This window comes from Salvia splendens, chromosome 18 (genome assembly GCF_004379255.2).
Source record: "Salvia splendens isolate huo1 chromosome 18, SspV2, whole genome shotgun sequence".
Taxonomy (NCBI): domain Eukaryota; kingdom Viridiplantae; phylum Streptophyta; class Magnoliopsida; order Lamiales; family Lamiaceae; genus Salvia; species Salvia splendens.
In genome coordinates, this window is record NC_056049.1 from 20,762,231 (window position 1) to 20,782,019 (window position 19,789).

At 35.7% G+C, this 19,789-nt stretch overlaps 1 protein-coding gene across 3 annotated transcripts; it reads right to left on the reverse strand.

Moving 5' to 3' along the window:
* Nucleotides 1–2,462: 2,462 nt before the first annotated feature.
* LOC121775792 (uncharacterized protein At5g08430-like) lies at nucleotides 2,463–12,044 on the reverse strand. 3 transcript variants are annotated; one of them, XM_042172848.1, is made up of 10 exons: nucleotides 11,835–12,044; nucleotides 9,956–10,021; nucleotides 8,244–9,009; nucleotides 7,225–7,337; nucleotides 6,725–6,784; nucleotides 6,042–6,092; nucleotides 5,081–5,151; nucleotides 4,237–4,448; nucleotides 3,788–4,009; nucleotides 2,463–3,136 (listed from the first exon to the last, which is right to left on the reverse strand). In XM_042172848.1, exons 3-10 carry the CDS (start codon nucleotides 8,878–8,880, stop codon nucleotides 2,679–2,681), a joined length of 1,824 nt encoding a protein of 607 aa, XP_042028782.1. In that variant the 5' UTR covers nucleotides 8,881–9,009; nucleotides 9,956–10,021; nucleotides 11,835–12,044; the 3' UTR covers nucleotides 2,463–2,678. The 3 variants fall into 3 exon arrangements, with proteins under 3 accessions (XP_042028782.1, XP_042028781.1, XP_042028780.1); XM_042172847.1 differs by having other exon boundaries at nucleotides 9,956–10,130; XM_042172846.1 differs by lacking the exon at nucleotides 9,956–10,021.
* Nucleotides 12,045–19,789: the final 7,745 nt, after the last annotated feature.

A 19,789-nucleotide genomic window follows, 5' to 3' on the forward strand; every position in this document is an offset into this window, starting at 1 on the left:
GGGAATAAGGGTGGCAATAGCTGAAAATGACTGCGCAGTCGAATTTATGAAATATGTTTTAGTGTACTTGGGTTATTTTCTTACACTTAAAACCCCAAGGTTACACTGATATGGCATGACAAACTATGACTTTGGCGTGTGTCCACTGAGTGCAATAAGTACTCAGCCCTGCATGTTGTTTTCTTAATGTGCAGGTTGAGCGACGATGGGGATGACGGATGTTGAGCAATTAAAGTCAAAATCGTGTTTTTACTTTGCCTTTTGGATGGTGTCGTGTCGTCATACCCGGCATTATCTATCTCTTGGTCTGTTCCGCTGCTTTGTAATCCGATACAATGTTTTCATTTAAACTCTGTTTACTTTAACATTAGAAATGTCGCTACAGTACATTGTTTTGAAGTGAACTTCCTCTAATTAAACGTTTTCGGGTCAAGTATTCTTGTTCTCCCCTTTCTTCCCCGCTTCTTTATTCCTCCCCTAGTCGCTGTCCACCGTACTTCCTATCCTTAGGAAATGCGGGCGTGACATCAGCATTTTATCCTCTTGCCCTTCCACCTGCAGTGGGGCGCCCTAAGCATTTAAATATTGTTTTGTTATTTAATTTAAATGTTTTCAAATATATAAATGCAAACTTATTAAAAAACAAAACGATTAACTAAAAGAACGGCAAAAAATTCATTGATTTAAAAAAAGGTACACGAGTTAAAAATAAAAAAAATGAATATCCTACAAAAGCCCCAACTTCCGGTTCAACTCATCGCTCAACCTCTGGAGGCGCTCGGCTTAGGCTGGATCCGTACACTTCAAAAGGGCGTTGTGTGTATCCAACAACGTCCGCGCCATCGAGGCAGTACATTGTATAGCGTAATTTGAGAGTTTAAAAGTTAATCGAAAAGTTACAAATGAAAAGTGAAGCTGGGGTATATATATAACAAAATTTTCGAATTAAAAAAAAAGCTAAAACGAGTTGCATCGTTCGCGCCATCGTCCGTGTTGCCCACAGTGGGCGGACGATGACGCGGACGATGCCCTATCGTCCGCGCTTCGTCCGCGGACTAAGCGTCGGGCGCGGACGACGCATCGTCCGTCGTCCGCGATGCTACAGTGGCGGATGATAGCGCGCCTGATGCATCCGGCGCGCTATCGTCCGCCACATTGTGGATGGCCTTATTGCTCCATCTGTCTACGAAACATTGTCCCTCTTTGACCCGACACGGATTTTAAGAAATGTAATGAAAAGTGAATTAAAAAAAGTTAGTGGAATGTGTCGTAATTTTATATATTAGTTTTATAATAAAATGTGAGTAGGAATGAGTTAGTGAAATATAGAGTCCACTACCAAATATGGTAAAAAGTAAAATGAAACAAATTTTATGGGACGGACAGAAATGAAAAAATGGGACAAACTTTCAGGACGAAGGGAGTATTATTTTCATAAAACAACAGCTGAATAGAAACGCCTCATTATAGTGGGACACACATATGAAGTATCATTTAAAACTAATACTCCCTCGATCCCACGTTACTTGGGGCGTTTCTTTTCGGCACGAGATTTAAGAAAGATGTGTTTAGTGAGTTAAATAAAGTAAATGGGTAAAGTAAAAGAAAGAATAAAATGAATGTGATTAGATGTTTTATTTTTAGCCAAAAAGAGAAATGACTCGAGTAACTTGGGAGGGAAGGAGTATATACAAATGGGACGGAGAGTGTTATATTGCTAACTCAATACTTAATTGTTAACTACAATTAAATAATAGCCCTAAGATATTTAAATTAATGGTCTAGATCATCAGTCTCGAAATATCAATACAATCAACATAAAACGTCAATAAGAGTATTAAAGTCAATTTACAATAAATTAGCTGTAACTAACTTTTGAAAAATATTACATAACTTTAAAACGCATATAACTTTCTCGATTTAAATTATTTTTTCATACAACATATATCAAATTAAAGATAATTTCATAAGGATTCTAACGAGATCTCACTTGCATTTATTGTTGTATGAAAAAATGGAAATTTTTTGAAATTTTTTTCAAATTTTTCATACAACAACAAGTGTCAAAATAGTATATAAAATATATCAATATAATACATATAGAATGTCATTCTTAAAGCAATGTGTTGATAAAAGCAATGTGTTGACATTCTCAAAGCATTGTGTTGATATTTTCAAAGCATTGTGTTGACTCATCCAAAACCATAATTTGGTAGTTTTTTTTATCTATTTCAATTTAATTAATAAAAATGAAAATTACACGTGGCAAATTTTAGACCACTAGATTTCTAAAATCCTATGATCTTAAATTAGTTATAGTTAGCAAGTAGAGAGTGAGTTAGCAATTGATCACACCCCCAAATGAGACCATATTCAACTACCTTTCTTCCCTTCACTTTTCTTAACATTTCTTAAAATCTATGCTGGAAAGTAATGGAACTTCTGTTCGCGAACCAAGGGAGTAGCATCCAAAAATAAAAATACACTCACATTAATATTAGGAGATAGTAATAAAGAAAAATGTTTAATTCAAATCAAATGTGAGTTCAGCCTCCCGGCTACCTATCTTGTCATTAACAAGAACAAATTTTATTGAGAAAAAGTAACAGAAACTGGCAGCCCTAAAACATTTGTTTTTTCTTTCCATTTTTCATTTTCTTTTGGAAATTTTTTTGGCTCTACAGACTACAGCAGTATGGGTACGTCCGATGAAGAACATCAACTAACAGAACTCCATCATCAGAGGTCTGACCACTTTTCCACACCATGAAACTTGATGGGAAGTAATTAGCATCATTCCAAAGCTTCAATGAAGAGAGTGAGAAAGGACCTTGAGTTCTCCCTTGGGGATCCGTGTAGTGCCATACAGGTTCCTTTGGGTTTTCACAATATATGCCTGCACCCTCTTGCGCATCATCTTCTGAGTCGCCATCGCTTAATTCAATCACCGTAGTTGAACTTGCTGGTTGAGGGTTCTCTTCTCCAGAACATATCACCTGCGTCGCAGTATTGGTCTGAATGGGAGTTGTAGTAAGTGGTTGTTCTGGCTCTTCCCGACCCTGAGGGTGCTGCATCTCGTTACTGCTGTCGTTATAGCTCACTTTAGGAACCAGCACTCCTTGTTTGATGATATAAACTGATTGATCACATACGAATGTGTAGGTATTAGTGCAGAACAAAACTGTGATTGCTGAATATAACCAGGGACTTTATTATTTGGATGGTGTTTTGCCCAAATTAAGTACTCCAGTAATTCACCAAAGTAGTGTTTCCATGTAGGAAAATAGCAGATATGATGGGAAACTGTCAATATGCATCAAGAAAAGCAGCAAGGAAATGACTGCTGGAGCGATATCAAGCATTTGTGAGAAATCGCAGGATGAATTTGAAAGCACCTATGAACTGGCTTTAACTAGGTCCATCCTATTAAATAATACTGGCAAACGAAGAAAAGCTTCTTCTATTGTCTATACAGCATTAATACATGGTGACAGAATAATGGTGCTTGTCTCTTAGAACACTAGGAAACTGGCCCAATGAGGACTTATGTTTGAAATGAAAGTGTTTTGGGTGCTATAAGTCCCTATGCCTCTTCAGTTTTGGTGAATACTGAACGAAAGGTGTTAATCGTTCCAATTTGAATATCAACTGGACCTACACAAGCATGAAGTTGGAAAGTTGCATTCTCAAGTGTTGAAGCGCTTCTAATTCTTCAGTTCTTTATTGGAATGTCTAAAACATTATAGATTAAAGAATTAGTCTGGAAAGTGATAAATATTAATTTTACCTTTTTTATCCTTGTGAGGGATGTCTGCAGCTGAATCAATGCCTCCATTCGGAACTTTGAGATCCTTGTGAGGGATGTCTGCTACCCAATTAAAGCCTCCATTCTGAACTTCGAGATCCTTGAGGGGGATGTCGGCAACCCAATTAATGCCTCCATTCTGAACCTCGAGAGTACGTGAATCACTTAAATTAACCTTAGGTGGAGTGTCAATCTCTCCAGGCCCTAGAAATTGGTTTAAAACATAAAGTTCAATGAGTTCATGAGACTACAGAGTTAATGACTACTGATATCGTATGTGTTTATAGGCATGCTTAATGATTACATATGCTGCTCTGCTGAAGAAGACTTTTATGTATAATAAGTTTACACGTCATGAAACATGCAATTTAGAATTGGATAATCCAGGTAACAATTCATAAGACCTATCGAGCAGAATTACAGATATGCACCTGCAGCCTCTGGACTGGAGACGTCAGAACTTTCCTTAATAGGAGTAACTGATTTTGGAGAGCAGGCACTTAAAGCTGCTTTTTCGGAAGCAGCGTTTACCATAGCTTCGGGCTCTAAATCTTCAGCAACCACTTCAGGAATTTTTGACAATATTTTTTCTTGTTCAGATGGTTTCTGTAGCAATGTCCTTCTTTCTAGGTACTCGAACTTTGTAAATTCTAGAGGTTAAGGCAACAATGCTGCCCTTCAAATGAATTGAAGACACGAATAAATAAAACAGCAAATGCTATATTATAAAACAAGTTCCAAAAAAGCTGCACTGCCCAAGTAGAAATATGAAACCTTGTTACTGAACATAGTAGACGTTCTGGATTGTTATAGCATCTCAGATTAGTCCACAGTTATTGAGGTGAAAATTGCACCAAGGGGAAAAAGTAAAAACTGCGTAAAAGATAATATATATATGTTCTACCACAAAAAAAAGCAACAGACAAATGATCCACTGGAGCAATTTTAACATTACTTACAAGATAAGAGCCAAACTTTAAGGGCCATTCGCACAGCTAGACATGTTACAAGAACATAATATATGCCATATGGGAACAAAGAAAGTACTAGAAAACAAAATAATATCACCCCTTCTCCTAAACTTGAAGTTCAACTCCTTCATTAATCATTATTGATTGCCTTAAACTGATAATACAACAAAATAGACATTTATTGTCAACCAAGGTTCTAAGCAGAAATTTGCTAAATGCAAATTTAACAAGAAGGTAAACTTCCAAGATATTGAGTGCAGAAAAGCATTTTAGGACATGAAGAAGTAAGTAGATCAAAGGATATTCTTTTTGCCATCCTTTCTCATTGGCATGTTCAATACGCATTTGCAACAGAGAAATTTCTTTAGCAATCCACTGGAACCAAATAAAAAAGGATCAGACAGAGGTATCTTTCTTAAGTTACAAACTGTAAGAAAAGTAGTATGATAGGAATTATATGCACCATTAGCAGATTGTAATGTGAGGATGATATCACAATAATGTCCTAACCTTTCGATATGTAGTGAATTTGTAAAACACTAAAACATATTAAAAATATACAGAAAGTTCCTGTTCCTCAGTTTGAAATATTAGATGCTCAAATGTTTATTTTGAGAAATCTGATTAACTCATAATCTTTAAACCTCACTCTGATGTGTATCATTATTCATAACAATAAATCCTATTGAAGTTAACTTAGAAAATTGGATTCTGATATGAGAACCCCACCTGAACCACTCAAACCACAAAGAATGGATTCATGCTATCAAGGTGCAGCAATATACAAGGAACCATCAAATTGAAGCATACGAACTAAATATAATTTTCACCATGACCTTCTCTAAAATCGATGTCCATGGACTTCCATGTGGGTCAGGAAAATGGTTCCTAAACGGTGTGTTTGTAATTTGTATGTGAACAAAATAGTTTAAAATAAAAGGTAGAAAGATACAGATTATTCAGGTCAGCAAGACCCCACAAGGAAAATAGTGGACAAAGAGTATCTTTAGTGAGTGTATGTCATCAACAATTTCCAAACAAACATAAATTAGGCACTCCCAATCGCAAGTATCTACCACAAACTGCATTTTTAGTTCTATAGTTAACAATGGCACAGCATAAATACAACACAGGCATACACATACATAAAGATAAAAGAAAACTTATGAAGTGTAGAACTTATACTAATTGAGTGTGAGTTGAATAATATGGACAATGGTAAAAATGCTAAGACACGGAATAATAAGGAAAGTAGCAGATCTTACATTATTTGTTATATCAACATGAAGTGCTTGGGCCTTCAATTGAACCTCATCCTGCAGTTATGTAGGTAAAATTTATTTAAAAATTGTGAAGTAAGAATTAGAAACTATAAGAACATACTATTATTCACCCAATCATGAAGAGAAAGGGAGAAAGAGAGAGTCAATGACAGAATAAGTAGCTAGCTCCAGTCTCCAGATAGAGCATTGAGCAAGGTAAATGCGAATGGCGACTTTAATTGAGTAGAAAAAGTTCCTTCACAATTATAACAGCGGTAGATGTAGCTGATAGTATCCTAAGGGGCAGACTAATGAATTTCTGATTATAATCACTATTATAAATAAAATCTATGTAGTTCCAAACATAAACGTAGAGAATCATTTACACTCAACAATTGTATACAATATAATTGCAGCCAATTTCTGCTATTGCATACATTTTCCCATATCAATCTCAAATGTTCTTCTGATATTCGGCATATAATAGGTAAGAAAAAGATGGAAAGTATGAGATGCCAATTATTGGGAGTGGAATCTGATCAAATTATCTTTTTAGTCTCCCCAGTTTCAGAATTTGTGGTTAAAGAAAAAAGTTTCTTGTAATCAAAACAGTGAAACAGTACCCATAAATAAAAATGTCATAGCTCATGAGCAAACAAAAGTTTGTTTTTAGTCAAAATTCTTACAACAGTAAGCCTGTTAAGTGAGCCAGCTTTAATCCTGTCACAAATATCATCAACTTCTTCCTGAAATTAAGAAACAAGGATGAGGTAATTCACAAATGACAAAAAGCTGAATACAAAGTAAATCCAAGTGAGAGTTCAAATCATGTTAGTACACGGACTCACATTAGTAAACTAAGTGATTATATGATATCTAAATCGCTGTCATAGCAAGACATAACAAGGGGGTAACATATACAGATATATTACAAGTAAACTTACAGCATCCAGCAGAAAATTTCCAGCATGAGAGTGAGACACCCAAGTACTTATTTGTGGAGGAAGCTTGGTGTTTAAGAACATTCAGTATATAACAGAGAAGAGTAACACGATTTCCATGTTAACCAACTTTGGATACCATAACAGCATATGATATGATTTTTTGATAATCTTACCAGTGCTACAACAGTAATCCAACCTAGCCTACACCATCTCTAAGCAGTTCAGGGTTTAGAGAAACTTACCTTAGTAAAGTTATCATCTGAGAGAATGGAAATGGTGACATCCTTAAAGAAGTTTGAAACTCTTAGGTGGATTCCAACATCAGCATCACCAGTGCCAGAAATCTTCTCTATACCTGTGAAATAACAATGTTAGTTAAGCAAATGGCAATAATAAACACAACATGAACCATATATGCATGAAAGCAAATGGAGAATGACATGACAAGGAGATCAGAAAAGTAGGCCAATCAAGCACTTCAAAAGTGACATCTACTCAGAAATGTTACATGCCCCACATGCAAGGGAACTTGAAAGAATTTATATTTCAATCTGAAACTCCAGCTGTTTCATAAGAGATGGCCAGTCAAGTAACTTGGATGGCATGAGCATGCAACCAGAAAGGATAAGATTCTTTGAGAAAAGAGATTGAACTCTCCCAATGTCGACTAGGCATAGTAACACAGTGATTGCCAAAAAAGTATTGATAAAATTAGCAACTGAGATCTTGGAGCAACCAAACTAAATAAATCAGAAAGCCAACTTCAAATTTCGCAGGAAAAACAGTCCCAACATTTCCTAATCACTAATTAAAAAAAAACAAAACCTTCCGCACATTTTTAAGTAGGTAAGTCAAATTTAGAATAAAAATTATACAAGCCCCAAGCATTCTCTAACAGAAACTCTGAAGTGGTGAAATAGCTGGTTCAGAACTCAGATACAAAGTGTAACTCGTGGATAAGGTAGGACATGTTCCCAGTCGAATTATCTTCTACTATCTTACTTTATTTTTCGCAACATTTTTCCTTCCGCATTTGGAAGATAAGGAACAAACACTAACAACAGAGGCTGACAGCAATATGATTTGAGTTACTACCAATATTCTTCAACCAAGCAACCTTATTCAGGTATATTCAAAAGAGAATCTGACAAGTCCAACTGCTTACAAGGTACCTATGGGCAAAGTAGCTAAGTTGCAATAATAGAAATAGGCACCACTAACATGGCTTAGAATAGTAAAATGTACATAGACAGTTAATCACCTGTAACTTTTTGAAGCTGGAAGCGATTCTTTTGATAAATGTCATTAGGGTCAGATTTCATCCTAACAAAGCTCCCCAGTATTTTAAATTCAAAGCTTTCAGGAAACTTGAGAAGGTCTTGAATTACACTTCTCTTTAAATAAATAAGTTTGATATTTTCAGGAGTAACAGCAGCATAGCAGCTTTTAGGAGTCTTAAGGACCTTCTTCCTCTGACTAATAGGAATCTTTTGAAATTCCACCAATTTTTTTTCTGCATAATCTTCATCTGAGCTGTTGAGAGACTCATCATCTGAGTCGTGGTTTTCGGCAAAATGCTCTTCCAGCATATCAAATACTTTTATTCGCGACATAGTTTTCTTACCAAAGAGAGCATAAAGTTTCTCATCACAAATGACTTTTTTCTTCTTTTCTGCACTAGTAAGACCATTATCATTTATGTACTTGTTGATGAATGCTGCCACCTCCTGTCGTGGGTGCTTTTCGCTTGTATCCTTACCGATTGCTTCTAGAAATTCAATTAAAGGCCTAGAACCCCATCCAATAAAATCGATTATCCTTTTCCCAACTCTTCTCTTCCTTTTCTTGCAAACAGGTGACTGTAAATCGGAATCTTCCACCCAAAAGGTGTCTTTCATACTGTTGCAACAACTGAAGAAAACAAAAGCTTCCAGGGCAGAGCAGCAAGGTTTATAGCATGCAAAAAAATTTTGCTATGCACAAGTTGCTCCGTTTAGTCAGCTAGAAAGACTCGAGCGCTTCACGTTCTGTCACAACAAATAAAACTAGAATTAAAATTCATTTAGCCGATCACTGAAAATAACTAGTCTTACCAAATAAGTTCATATAATGACAAAGCAATGCTTTTCCAGATATAGTGAGAAGCCGTACTGGACATGGAAAGAAAGATCATGACAATGCTTGAGCATTTATCAGATAATCGTATTTTGTTTCTCACAAGGAGAAAAGATCAAAAGAAAGATGTGAAATTTCTTTTATATTCAGATACTGCAGCATCTTTCACAATGATGAAAAAAACTCCCAATAATTTAAGAAGAAGAGGAAAACAAAGGCAGGATTCGAAGTCACGCCAACAAAGCACAATGAACATATCCTTGTTTAAGAGAGACCAGGCAAAAACGTATCTTCCGTGTACTAAAATTTTCAATCTGTCAATGATATACAAATCACTGTATGGTGCTGAACTAATAAATACATGATCTATCGAAAGTATCATTGACAGCTAATATAAATCACTGTCTGTATGCCACCGTAGAATCGATTTAACAGTTATACTGAATCTAGCATTTAATAAATGCGGCTTCATTGATCCATATGATTTTACCTATATTGATTGGAGAAGCACAATATGAAACAATAGTGCACAATAGTGCATGCAAAACTTCATGATTTATTCAGCCAATCTCCTAATGCAATCACCAACTGAATTGCAAATGTCATTTACAGTAGCATTTTTGCAACATAACCAATCTCAATTTCCGTTATCATTCTGATTCTCAACAGTAGAGCTTTGTGTTTCTATCGATGAATGCATATTTAATTTCAGAGTACTTGAAAATGAAAAACTGAACCTTGAATTATAAATTTACAACGAAAACTGGAAAACAAACTCAATGAAATGCTGCTCAAAGGTTCAAGTTGAGCTACTGTTATTGCGTGCTATGAATTTATAAAATTGAAATTAGGACTTACTTTGATTTTTGATTTGGAGGTGGACTCTAATCGAACAATTAACGGTAGAAACGGTGGGCAATGACTCTGTGGAGTGGAAGGAGACGGTGGCCGGAGCCGAAGTTGAGAATATTCAAGAAATCATTTGGTTTATTGTTACCGGAATTGGCAAACCCACACTGATTTTCATGGGATACTGAACAAAACGCATGTTATTTGGGATTCTTTTCTTTTCATTTGATGCTTTTTTTTTTCTGTATAATATTCGTATTTTATATTTATTACTTTTTCTAAGAAATCAAACTAAGTGGAGATTTCTCTAAATATGGGTGATTCCTTATTTACAGCGTTTGATTCTAATTATGATTCAAACTTATAGTGGAGATATAAGTTTGCATATTTGTTTTTCAGGATTATCCCGAAAAAGTAATTTCATTTCTTTAACTTTTAGAATTAGTGTTTGTTTTAGTTTTTAATCAATTCTGAAAAAAAAAATCAGAATTTTGGAAACCAAAAAATGTACTGGTTCTATAATTATTCAGGATTCTTTTTCCCAGATTTTCTACATAATATTATTTTTTCCATATCATTTTTACATAAAGTATATAATGGGGTATAATTATTAACACGATTATTATTATGATCATGATGTTATAAATTACTTCCACCATTCCACAATATGAGTCACTCTTGTTTTGGGCACGAGTTTTAAGAAAAATAAAGAAGGATTGAAAAAGGTAGTAGAGTATGAGGTTTATTTTTTTGCATTGATTTTATAATAAATGTGAGTTAAGTGAGTTAGTGGAATGTGAGACAAACTTATTATATATGGTAAAAATTGAAATGTGACTCTTATTGTGAGATGAAGGGAGTAGTAATATAAATGTTTTATTTCTTAATACTATTTAAAGTAATGAATCATACTTAATTATTAATATACTTATAATTATATTTAATTATTATACTAATAACTACTAATTTATTAAATTACGATTAAGGTAATATCAAATATTAATTTTACTCTTTTATTATTAATTAATAACCAATTCTTAATAAAATTTAAAATTATGAATTAGATTCAATTATAATACTTCCTCCGTCCCACAATAATATGTACTCTTTCCTTTTTAATCTGTCCCATAAGAATATGCATTTTTTAATTTTGAAAAGTCTTCTCTATCTAATGAAGTGAGACTCATTCTCCACTAACAATACTTTAATTACTTTTTCTCCATACTTCTCTCTTACTTTACCAATTTTGCATTAAAAGTCGTGTCATACCCAAAGTGCATATTCTTTGGGGACAGAGGGACTATAAATAAATAACTATTACAATTATAATTATATTTTTAATTATTAATTTATTAAAAATAATTTTTAAATTGTTGATTATATAATGATTATTATTAATTATTTTACTAATAAAAATTTAATTATTATATCTTTAGTTTAGTATTTAAATTAAATATAATGCATACTTTTGTAGGATAGACTAAAAAGGAAATAGTGCATACTTTTGTAGGACGGATAAAGTATTAAATAATTATATGTTTATATAAATTTTGCCCAAATTATCCTTAATAGTTATAGAAAATGTCATTTTGTCTACCTCTATCCAAATACAATTCATTCGCGCGACAATCTTTATGACGAATCCTCACTCTAAAGGAAATCGGCCACAACGGTAAGGTACATTGACAAATGTTTTGGGTGATATTATGTCTTAAAAAAGCTTAAGTGTATGTTTCATAAGTGGAAGCAAGGTCTATTTAGTCGATTATGTGGAATAGATTTATTTATTGTTATGAACATTCATTGCATGCTTGAACTAATTCAATTAATGTGAAAGAACAATAAATCTAATATCATGAACAACTACATATTTAAGATTTCAGATTACCTATTGATTCTCCAAAGAATCGAAGTGTATACCAACTTCCACACGTGTTGTGTACCGCAGATCTTCTGACTTATTTCCAAACCTGTATTCTAATATATTGTGTGGAGAAATCAAATTAGAATACTGGGATCTAACAAATCTAGAGGGCAAAAAAATCGACCACCACACGGAAGAGGAGGCGCCGATTTTTGCCTCACTAGATTTGGAATTTTGTTTCTCTTTTGTCTCGTATTTATTGAGTTGTTGTGGGCTAGGTTAAAGACTTATGGTTGTTGGACTTGGGCCAACTTATTGGACTTGCGTTATTAAATTAAAATGTCCTTAATTTAATATTAGCCCAATACGATATTATCTTGGACTACTAGAAGATAATATTGATTGCTCGTCCAATCTCAAATTACGAGTAATCCCAAACTTCTCTTTAATTAATATATTTTTGGTGTTAAAGATAGAAATATTCATCATATTTTTCATCATCATCATATAAAGTGAGTTTTGAGCCATTAATTTAGGCATTTTTAAAAATATATTTGGATTAAACAATGTGGTGTGAAGTTTTTTTTATAGACTTTTGGTTTGAAAAATGTTGACGTCATTAATTACAAATTATGGTGGGACTTGAGAGACATTGTAAGAGCATCCACAATGGTGTGAAGATCGTCCAGACGAGGCCTCTCACTCGTCCTCGTCCGTGATCGTCCGACCATTATATTGCAGGTCGACGAACGATCGTCCGGACAAGTGAGAGGACCAAAATTTCGGTCGCGGACGACGCGTTGCCCGTCGCTCCTCCGATGCGTCGTCCGCCCATTGCAAGCACACGGACTAGGATGTGCGATGCATTTTTCATTTTTATTTTGTTTATTTATTTAAGACTTAACACTTAAAAGTTTTACATCTTCGATATGGTTGAATAAGTTTGACACGTAGTGGTAATTGAAATTGTACCTCTTTTAATTATTTCCGTTGTAACTTCTTTTTTCAAATTATGTAATGTATGTTTTGCATTTAATTTAATATTTAATTTTGAATTTATAATATGCGAAAACAAAAAAACATAACATCAAAAATTAAATGAAAAATGAGATTAATTGATAGGGCAGACACTAGTCTGAAACCACTGCATAACGGAGAGCAGGACTAAGAAATGCTTTATGGCGACCACTAGTCCACCCACTAGGGCGGATTAGTGGGATGACTATTGTGGATGCTCTTACGAACCTGGGAAACATACTTGACCCATCTATGGTCCCTAATTCCCTATAATAGATTTCAGTTACAAATTATGGGCGGACTAATGGACGACCACTATAGATGCTCTTACTAACCTGGAAAGCATACTCGACCCACCTATAGTCCCTATAATAGATTTCAATTATAAATTATTTAGTAATTGGAATTTAAAATGAAAGTCGTTACAAGTAAGAATTAATGGAGGTTGACTATGAATTGATTTATAATAAATATATGGTAATAAGGGTAACTAACTCTTCTTAGGTTTTTATGGTTTTTCTTAGGCCTTTAGGGTGAGTATTCAGTCACTGGAATTTAAAACGAAAGGATTTGTGTGGTGCTATAGATTATGGAATAATAATAAAAAGAAAAAATAACCGATTTCTTATTGATTAAATTAATTGCTTGTATCAATCATGTTATCGCATAAAATAAAGAGAGAATGGCCCACTAAATTTGCTCTTTTATAACTTCAATCTGACCTTTGAATAAACAAAAACAAACGTGTTGTTATATTAGCGCGGTTACAAAGAGAAATAGAAAATGACAATTATAGTACAATCTGACCTTTTGAACATGTTTATAAACCCAAACTTCTTATTGCTCTATCATCTCTGATGTTCTCCCATGGCTACTTCTTCAAGTTCCTCTTATTATACATTACTCATGCTTCAAATCCTCAACCAAGTTCTTGCAAACTATGCGTGGTACATAATCATTACCCAACCAAAATGAGCATACTATAAGAGTGCGGTTGATTGCCCTGTTAGTATATGATATGATTGGGTTGGTGGAGTCCAATTTTAATGATAGAGTCATAGATAGCTATCTTGTTCTGGTGTTTGGTTGCTATGTCAAAAATCTTAGTTTAGCTTAACTTTTGTTTGATTGAGCTACTTTAAATATTGAATACAAATATGTTTTGTAGAAAATAACCTCATTAGTTTTTGTTTAAGACATTTATGTCCTCATTGAATCCTATTTTGGTGCATATTCATCTGGATCCCGCACTCACAGATTCACCTACTGAGCAACGAGAGTATATGTTTTCACAGGCAACGACCCGCACGAGGATTTCGGACTGCAAATCAACACTACCGAAAGATGATACCAGACAATTAAACTGATAAATATTATATGAAGAAGAGGTTTAGAAGCCAAGAAAAGTTTCAGGAGCCTTCTTCAGAAAATCAATTCTGCTCTGCTCCGTCTGCTTTACTTTAGCTTGGCAGCAGCTTGAGCCTTTCCAAGCTTGTAGGACTTCAAAACAGCCGTTTTCCACTCATCGTCGTGATCCCGTTTATCCATCTGCTTGCGCTTCTTGTAGGTCGGAGACTCTTCACCATCACTAGAAAAGTAGCCACCATCCTCTAGCCTTCTCTTTTCAAGCAATGCATCAATAAGCTCTCAGTTGCCTTGGATTTTCCTAGCATCTTTTTTCTCCTTGGCTATCCCAAACACATCAAAGCATAGGTCCAACATCGAAGTAGATATATTAGCAAAATCTGACACAACAAGCTTCAATCAACTTGAATTTGTCTGCCTTGAGCTTATGCCTCTCGGTTCTTTCATAATCTAAATCAATGCAAATCAGCATAACCATTAACTTATTTACAGAAGAGAAACATTGTAGATTACCACCGGCCCACCTAACAACCAAACAACAACCCTCAATATCATACACCCATGTAATCATCTGAGATTTAATATGATTTACCTCACTTTATATATATATATATATATTCCCAATCAACTATAGTCAAATAAAGGTTTACATCTGTCATTACGCAGATGATCATGATTGACAATGAGCAAAACTGGAGTTTAAAGGTCATGGGTAGTTGAATTTGCATAATGGGAAGAACTGGATAACTTTTATCGCTGCTTGCATTGAAGATAGGGTTATCTATGTTAAATGGATCAGTCGGCATATTTGAGAGGAAGAGAATATTGCAAAGCTTATTGATTGTATTGCATGACATGATGAAGTGGTACCCAACACCCATGTATTTATAGGGATGTTGGTGACCCTTGAGTTACTACAATAAATGTTGTCTTGGAACAAGACTAACATGGAATCAAGGCATGTTTATTATTCTAATCTTGGAACTCAAATATTCTTCAATGTTTCTCCTTTTCTCAACACTCCCCTTCAAATTGGGTAGTGAGGTCTCCAATACTCAATTTGGAAAGTACTCCTTCAAAACTTCTTGAGTCGACTACTTTAGTCAAAATGTCGGTAAGTTGATCTTCTGAACGAACAAAAGAAAGTTCAACAATACCGTTTTCAATGTTTTCTTTGATGAAGTGTCTGTCTACCTAGACATGCTTAGTTCGATCATGTTGGATTGGATTTTGTGAGATACTTATAGCTGCTTTGTTATCACAATACAACTGACACTTGCTAGGTGAGAAATTGATCTCTTTCATCAACCTTCTTAGCCATAATATCTCAGTCAACCCACTCTTGATCCCACGAAATTTTACTTCGGCACTTGAGAGAGCCACCACCTTCTGTTTCTTGCTCTTCCACGTTACCAAGTTACCCCCAACAAAGGTAAGATAGCCTGCTGTGATTTCCTATCATTAGGATTTCCTGCCCAGTCAGCATTTGTGTACCCATGGATTTCAAGATGTCCGTTCTTGGAAAACAACACTCCATGCCCCCGAGTTCCTTTCAAATACCGACAAATCCTAAGTGATGCCTCCATATGATCCGTTTGTGGCTTGTGCATGAACTGACTAACAATTCCCACTTCATAGGCTATGTCTGGCCTAGTGTGCGAAAGGTATATAAGTTTTCCGACTAGTCGCTGATATCGACTACGATCGGTCAGCTCAGCTTCTTCTTTGATTTGCAATCCATGATTGACTGCCATAGGAGTGGTTGCTGGTTTACATTCCAGTAGACCCGTTTCTGCTAAAATATCCAAAATGTACTTTCTTTGTCGCAGAAAAATTCCTTTAGTTGACCTTAGTACTTCAATTCCAAGAAAATACTTGAGGTCACCCAAGTCTTTCATCTCAAATTCCTGAAATAGACTCTTCTTCAAGTTCTCAATTTCTTCTATATCATCACTTGTAATGATCATATCATCAACGTATATGATTAGACACATGATCTTATCACCTTGCTTCTTGAAAAATAGAGTAAGGTCTGAATTACTCTGTGTATATCCATATCTAATCATTGCCCCAGAAAACTTTCCAAACCACACTCTTGGGGATTACTTTAATCCATACAAGGTTTTTCTCAATCGACACCCTTCACCTATCTTGAAATTGCTGCGAAGCCTGGAGGTGACTCCATATAAACTTCATCTTCCTTCTTCAATTCTCCATGAAAGAAGGCATTTGTTACATCGAACTGATGCAATGGCCAGTCCCTATTAGTAGCAATGGATAGCAATACCCGAACCGTATCCATCTTGGCTACTGGAGATGAGGTCTCCGAATAGTCAACTTCATATGTCTGGGTGTAGCCTTTCGCGACAAGCCGTGTCTTGTACCTTTCTATTGAGCCATCAGGTCTTCTCTTGATAGTAATAACCCACCGACAGCCTACAGGTCGTTTTCCTTCTGGCAGAGCACATTTCTCCCAAGTGTGGTTCCGGATCAGTGCATCAATATCTTTCTTCATTGCTTCCCTCCAATTTTTGTGTTTCATAGCTTCCTCTCATGTCTGTGGTATTTCTTCTGTTATGGTTGGTATACTGAAAAGCATGTTTCGAGCAAGTTCGGGGGAATATAATCTTGCTTGTATACGGAAAACTCTACAATCCACTTTTAACCCGATTCAGTATTATTAGAGCAGTATCACACGAATAGGATCAGTATATTATTACATTGTGTTTACTTGTGCATTTATAAGATGTTTTATAAACATTTAATTGTATAAGAAGCAAACAAAGTCTAAGTCTTTTGCTTAGTAGACTGGTTGTGGGCGTCGTCCACTTTAGGGTAACACAGTCGGTTCTATGCAATGCTTTACAAAAGAAAAAGAAGAATTTCATAACCCAGATAGTCTTAGACTACCTATCCTGAAAGGTTGCAATGTCAGACCGATTATTTCTAACCCTTTCTGAAATAAGATGACGTTGGTGTGGTATAGCACTAAATGGATCTAATAGCAAGACGTGTCTTTATGCTATCCACTGAAAGACTAGGTCTTGATAAAATACTATTTCTTAATCTACATACGTTAGCATTGAGCATACGGTATTGATTATGCACTACTTTGACTTATCAAAAGGTGCGGTTTTTTCGCAACCCAATAATCCTGATATATTGGGTAGTGGTGATTAATATCTAGCGGTGCTAAGATTACTATTATGTTGAATCGTGAGCGAGGTGAGTCTCGTTTGATAATGTCCTCAAGAGGAGCTTGAACAAGGTTTTTATTATTCGGAAACTGGCCAGTTGGAATTTAATTATTCCATGAATAATAAATAAGTATTTCTTGCTAAGTCCACTCTTGGAATTAATAAGATGTTAATTAATTAAGTCCATAGTATACTTTAATTAATTAATGGACATTTATATCTTAAGCGCGGGAAATAAATAATAAACAAAACAGAAACCCGGATTACTTGTAATTTCGGATTTGGATGGGGAGGTCAATATTACTTCTGTAGTGGTTGCTCGTAATATTCTAATATAAGCTTGTATTAAATTGTGGGTTCAATTTAATTAGTAAAAAGTTAATTGGGGTGAGCCCATATCCAAAACCTTCCATAGATCCATGACTAGGGCCAATATGAACTTAATATAAATAGGAGAATAAAGGAAACAAAAAATATAATTAATGAAGTGGAAAATTTCGTCCACTCCTATACAGAGTAGAGGACGAAAATTTCTCAGCTCTCCTCCGTGAGGAATTTCTGTCTTTGGATCAAAACACCTATACCCCTTTTGATTTACCCCATATCCTACAAAAACGCATTTAATAGCACATGGGGATAATTTAGTTCTTTCGTGGTTAGGGATATGGACAAAAATAGAGCATCCGAAACGCGGGGTTCTAGTGTCAAGGGGGGAGGTATCTTGGTGAGGGTGGACAAGAGTTGCAGAGGGGTTTTGTGTTTGAGAATACTTGCAGGCAGCCGGTTTAAAAGGTAAGCTGGGGTGGCAATGGCTTCTGGCCAGAAATGGTTTGGGACTTGTGATTCTATGAGCATAGAACGGGTCATTTCGAGGAGAGATCGGTTTTTTCTTTTGGTTACATCGTTTTGTTCAGGAGTATAGGCACAAGTGGTTTGGTGTATAAGACCTTTTTCATGGAAGAATTGCTTCATACTAGAATTAACGAATTCCCTCCCGTTATCTGACCGAAGTATCTGAATGGTTTTTTGAAACTGAGTTTGGATAAGGTGGTAAAAATGAGTAAGAGTGTGAGAAAACTTCAGATTTATGTTTCATAAAATATACCCAGGTCATGCGAGTGCAATCATCGATAAAAACTAAACAATATCGAAGACCTTGCCCCCAATAACTGGTGCGGGACTCCACACATCAGAATGTACCAAGGAAAATAAGGTTTCAACACAAGTACTGTTTAAAGGATAAGAGTTTCGATGACTTTTGGATAGAAAACAAGTTTCACAGTACATGTCATGCTTATGAATAATACTAGGATATAATAGTTTTAAGTAACCGATAGTGGGATGACCCAAACGTCGATGCCAAAGCCAAGCTTTCCGATCTGTCGACCCGTGAGTTAGCATGGCAGTTCCTTTTTGAGCTATCTCATCCACGTAGTAAAGTCCATCGCGTTCAGTGCCACACCCAATTATCTCCCCGGTTCGGATATCCTGCAACAAACAAAATTGTGGTTGCATTAGTAACGTACAATTCAACTCCTTTGTGACATGACTAATGGACAATAACTTGTGAGACATCGAAGGAATATAGGGACAATTTGACAATTGAAGTGTTGGTGATATATTAACAGTCCCAGCTCCCTCAATAACTGTAAATTCTCCATTAGCAGTCTGGATGTGGGATTTGTGAGGTTTATGGAGTTCAATGAGATCGGTGGCATCATATGTTATTGTATCAGTTGCCCCACAGTAAAAAATCCATCTATCATTTTTTTCTTGATCACTGGACACTATACACGCAATTCCATGTTCTTCGAGGGGCTAAAATTGATTTTGGCACAAAATTGGGGTATTTGTGGGTTTTCGAAAGTTTTGGAGTTAAAGTGAGACCGTGATTTTGGTGGAGAGTTTTTCAAAAAATTGGAGATGGGTGGGGTATATTTTGTGATTTTTAAAAAGTTTGGGGGTCTCTAATAAAAGAGCCCCCAAAACCTAATGTACATGAACCCAAATTGGGCGTCGCTCCTCCTTCATTCTCCAATTCTGCACTCCAATCACCGATTATGCTTCCACTTTCTCCAGCGACAAATTTCGCCGCCCCGATTTTGTTCGCTGACTGGATGGTGGCGTCGCTGGTTCTATTCGCCGGTTGGGCAGCCGAGCTGGCCTGTTCTTCACTGCTAGGGACGGTGGAGATTCCGCTTCCTCTGACAACTGCAGCGGTGTGACCGCCACGGCTCCAGGGTGCCCGCGGTGGCTGCGGCTTGCCGTGCTTTTCCTCCCACCAATCTGGGTAACCAACAAGTTCAAAGCATGACTCTTTTGTGTGTCTCTTTCGTTTGCACTGGGAACACACCAATTTCGACTTTTCCTTTTCTTCACTCCGTCGGTTTCTGCCGGTGC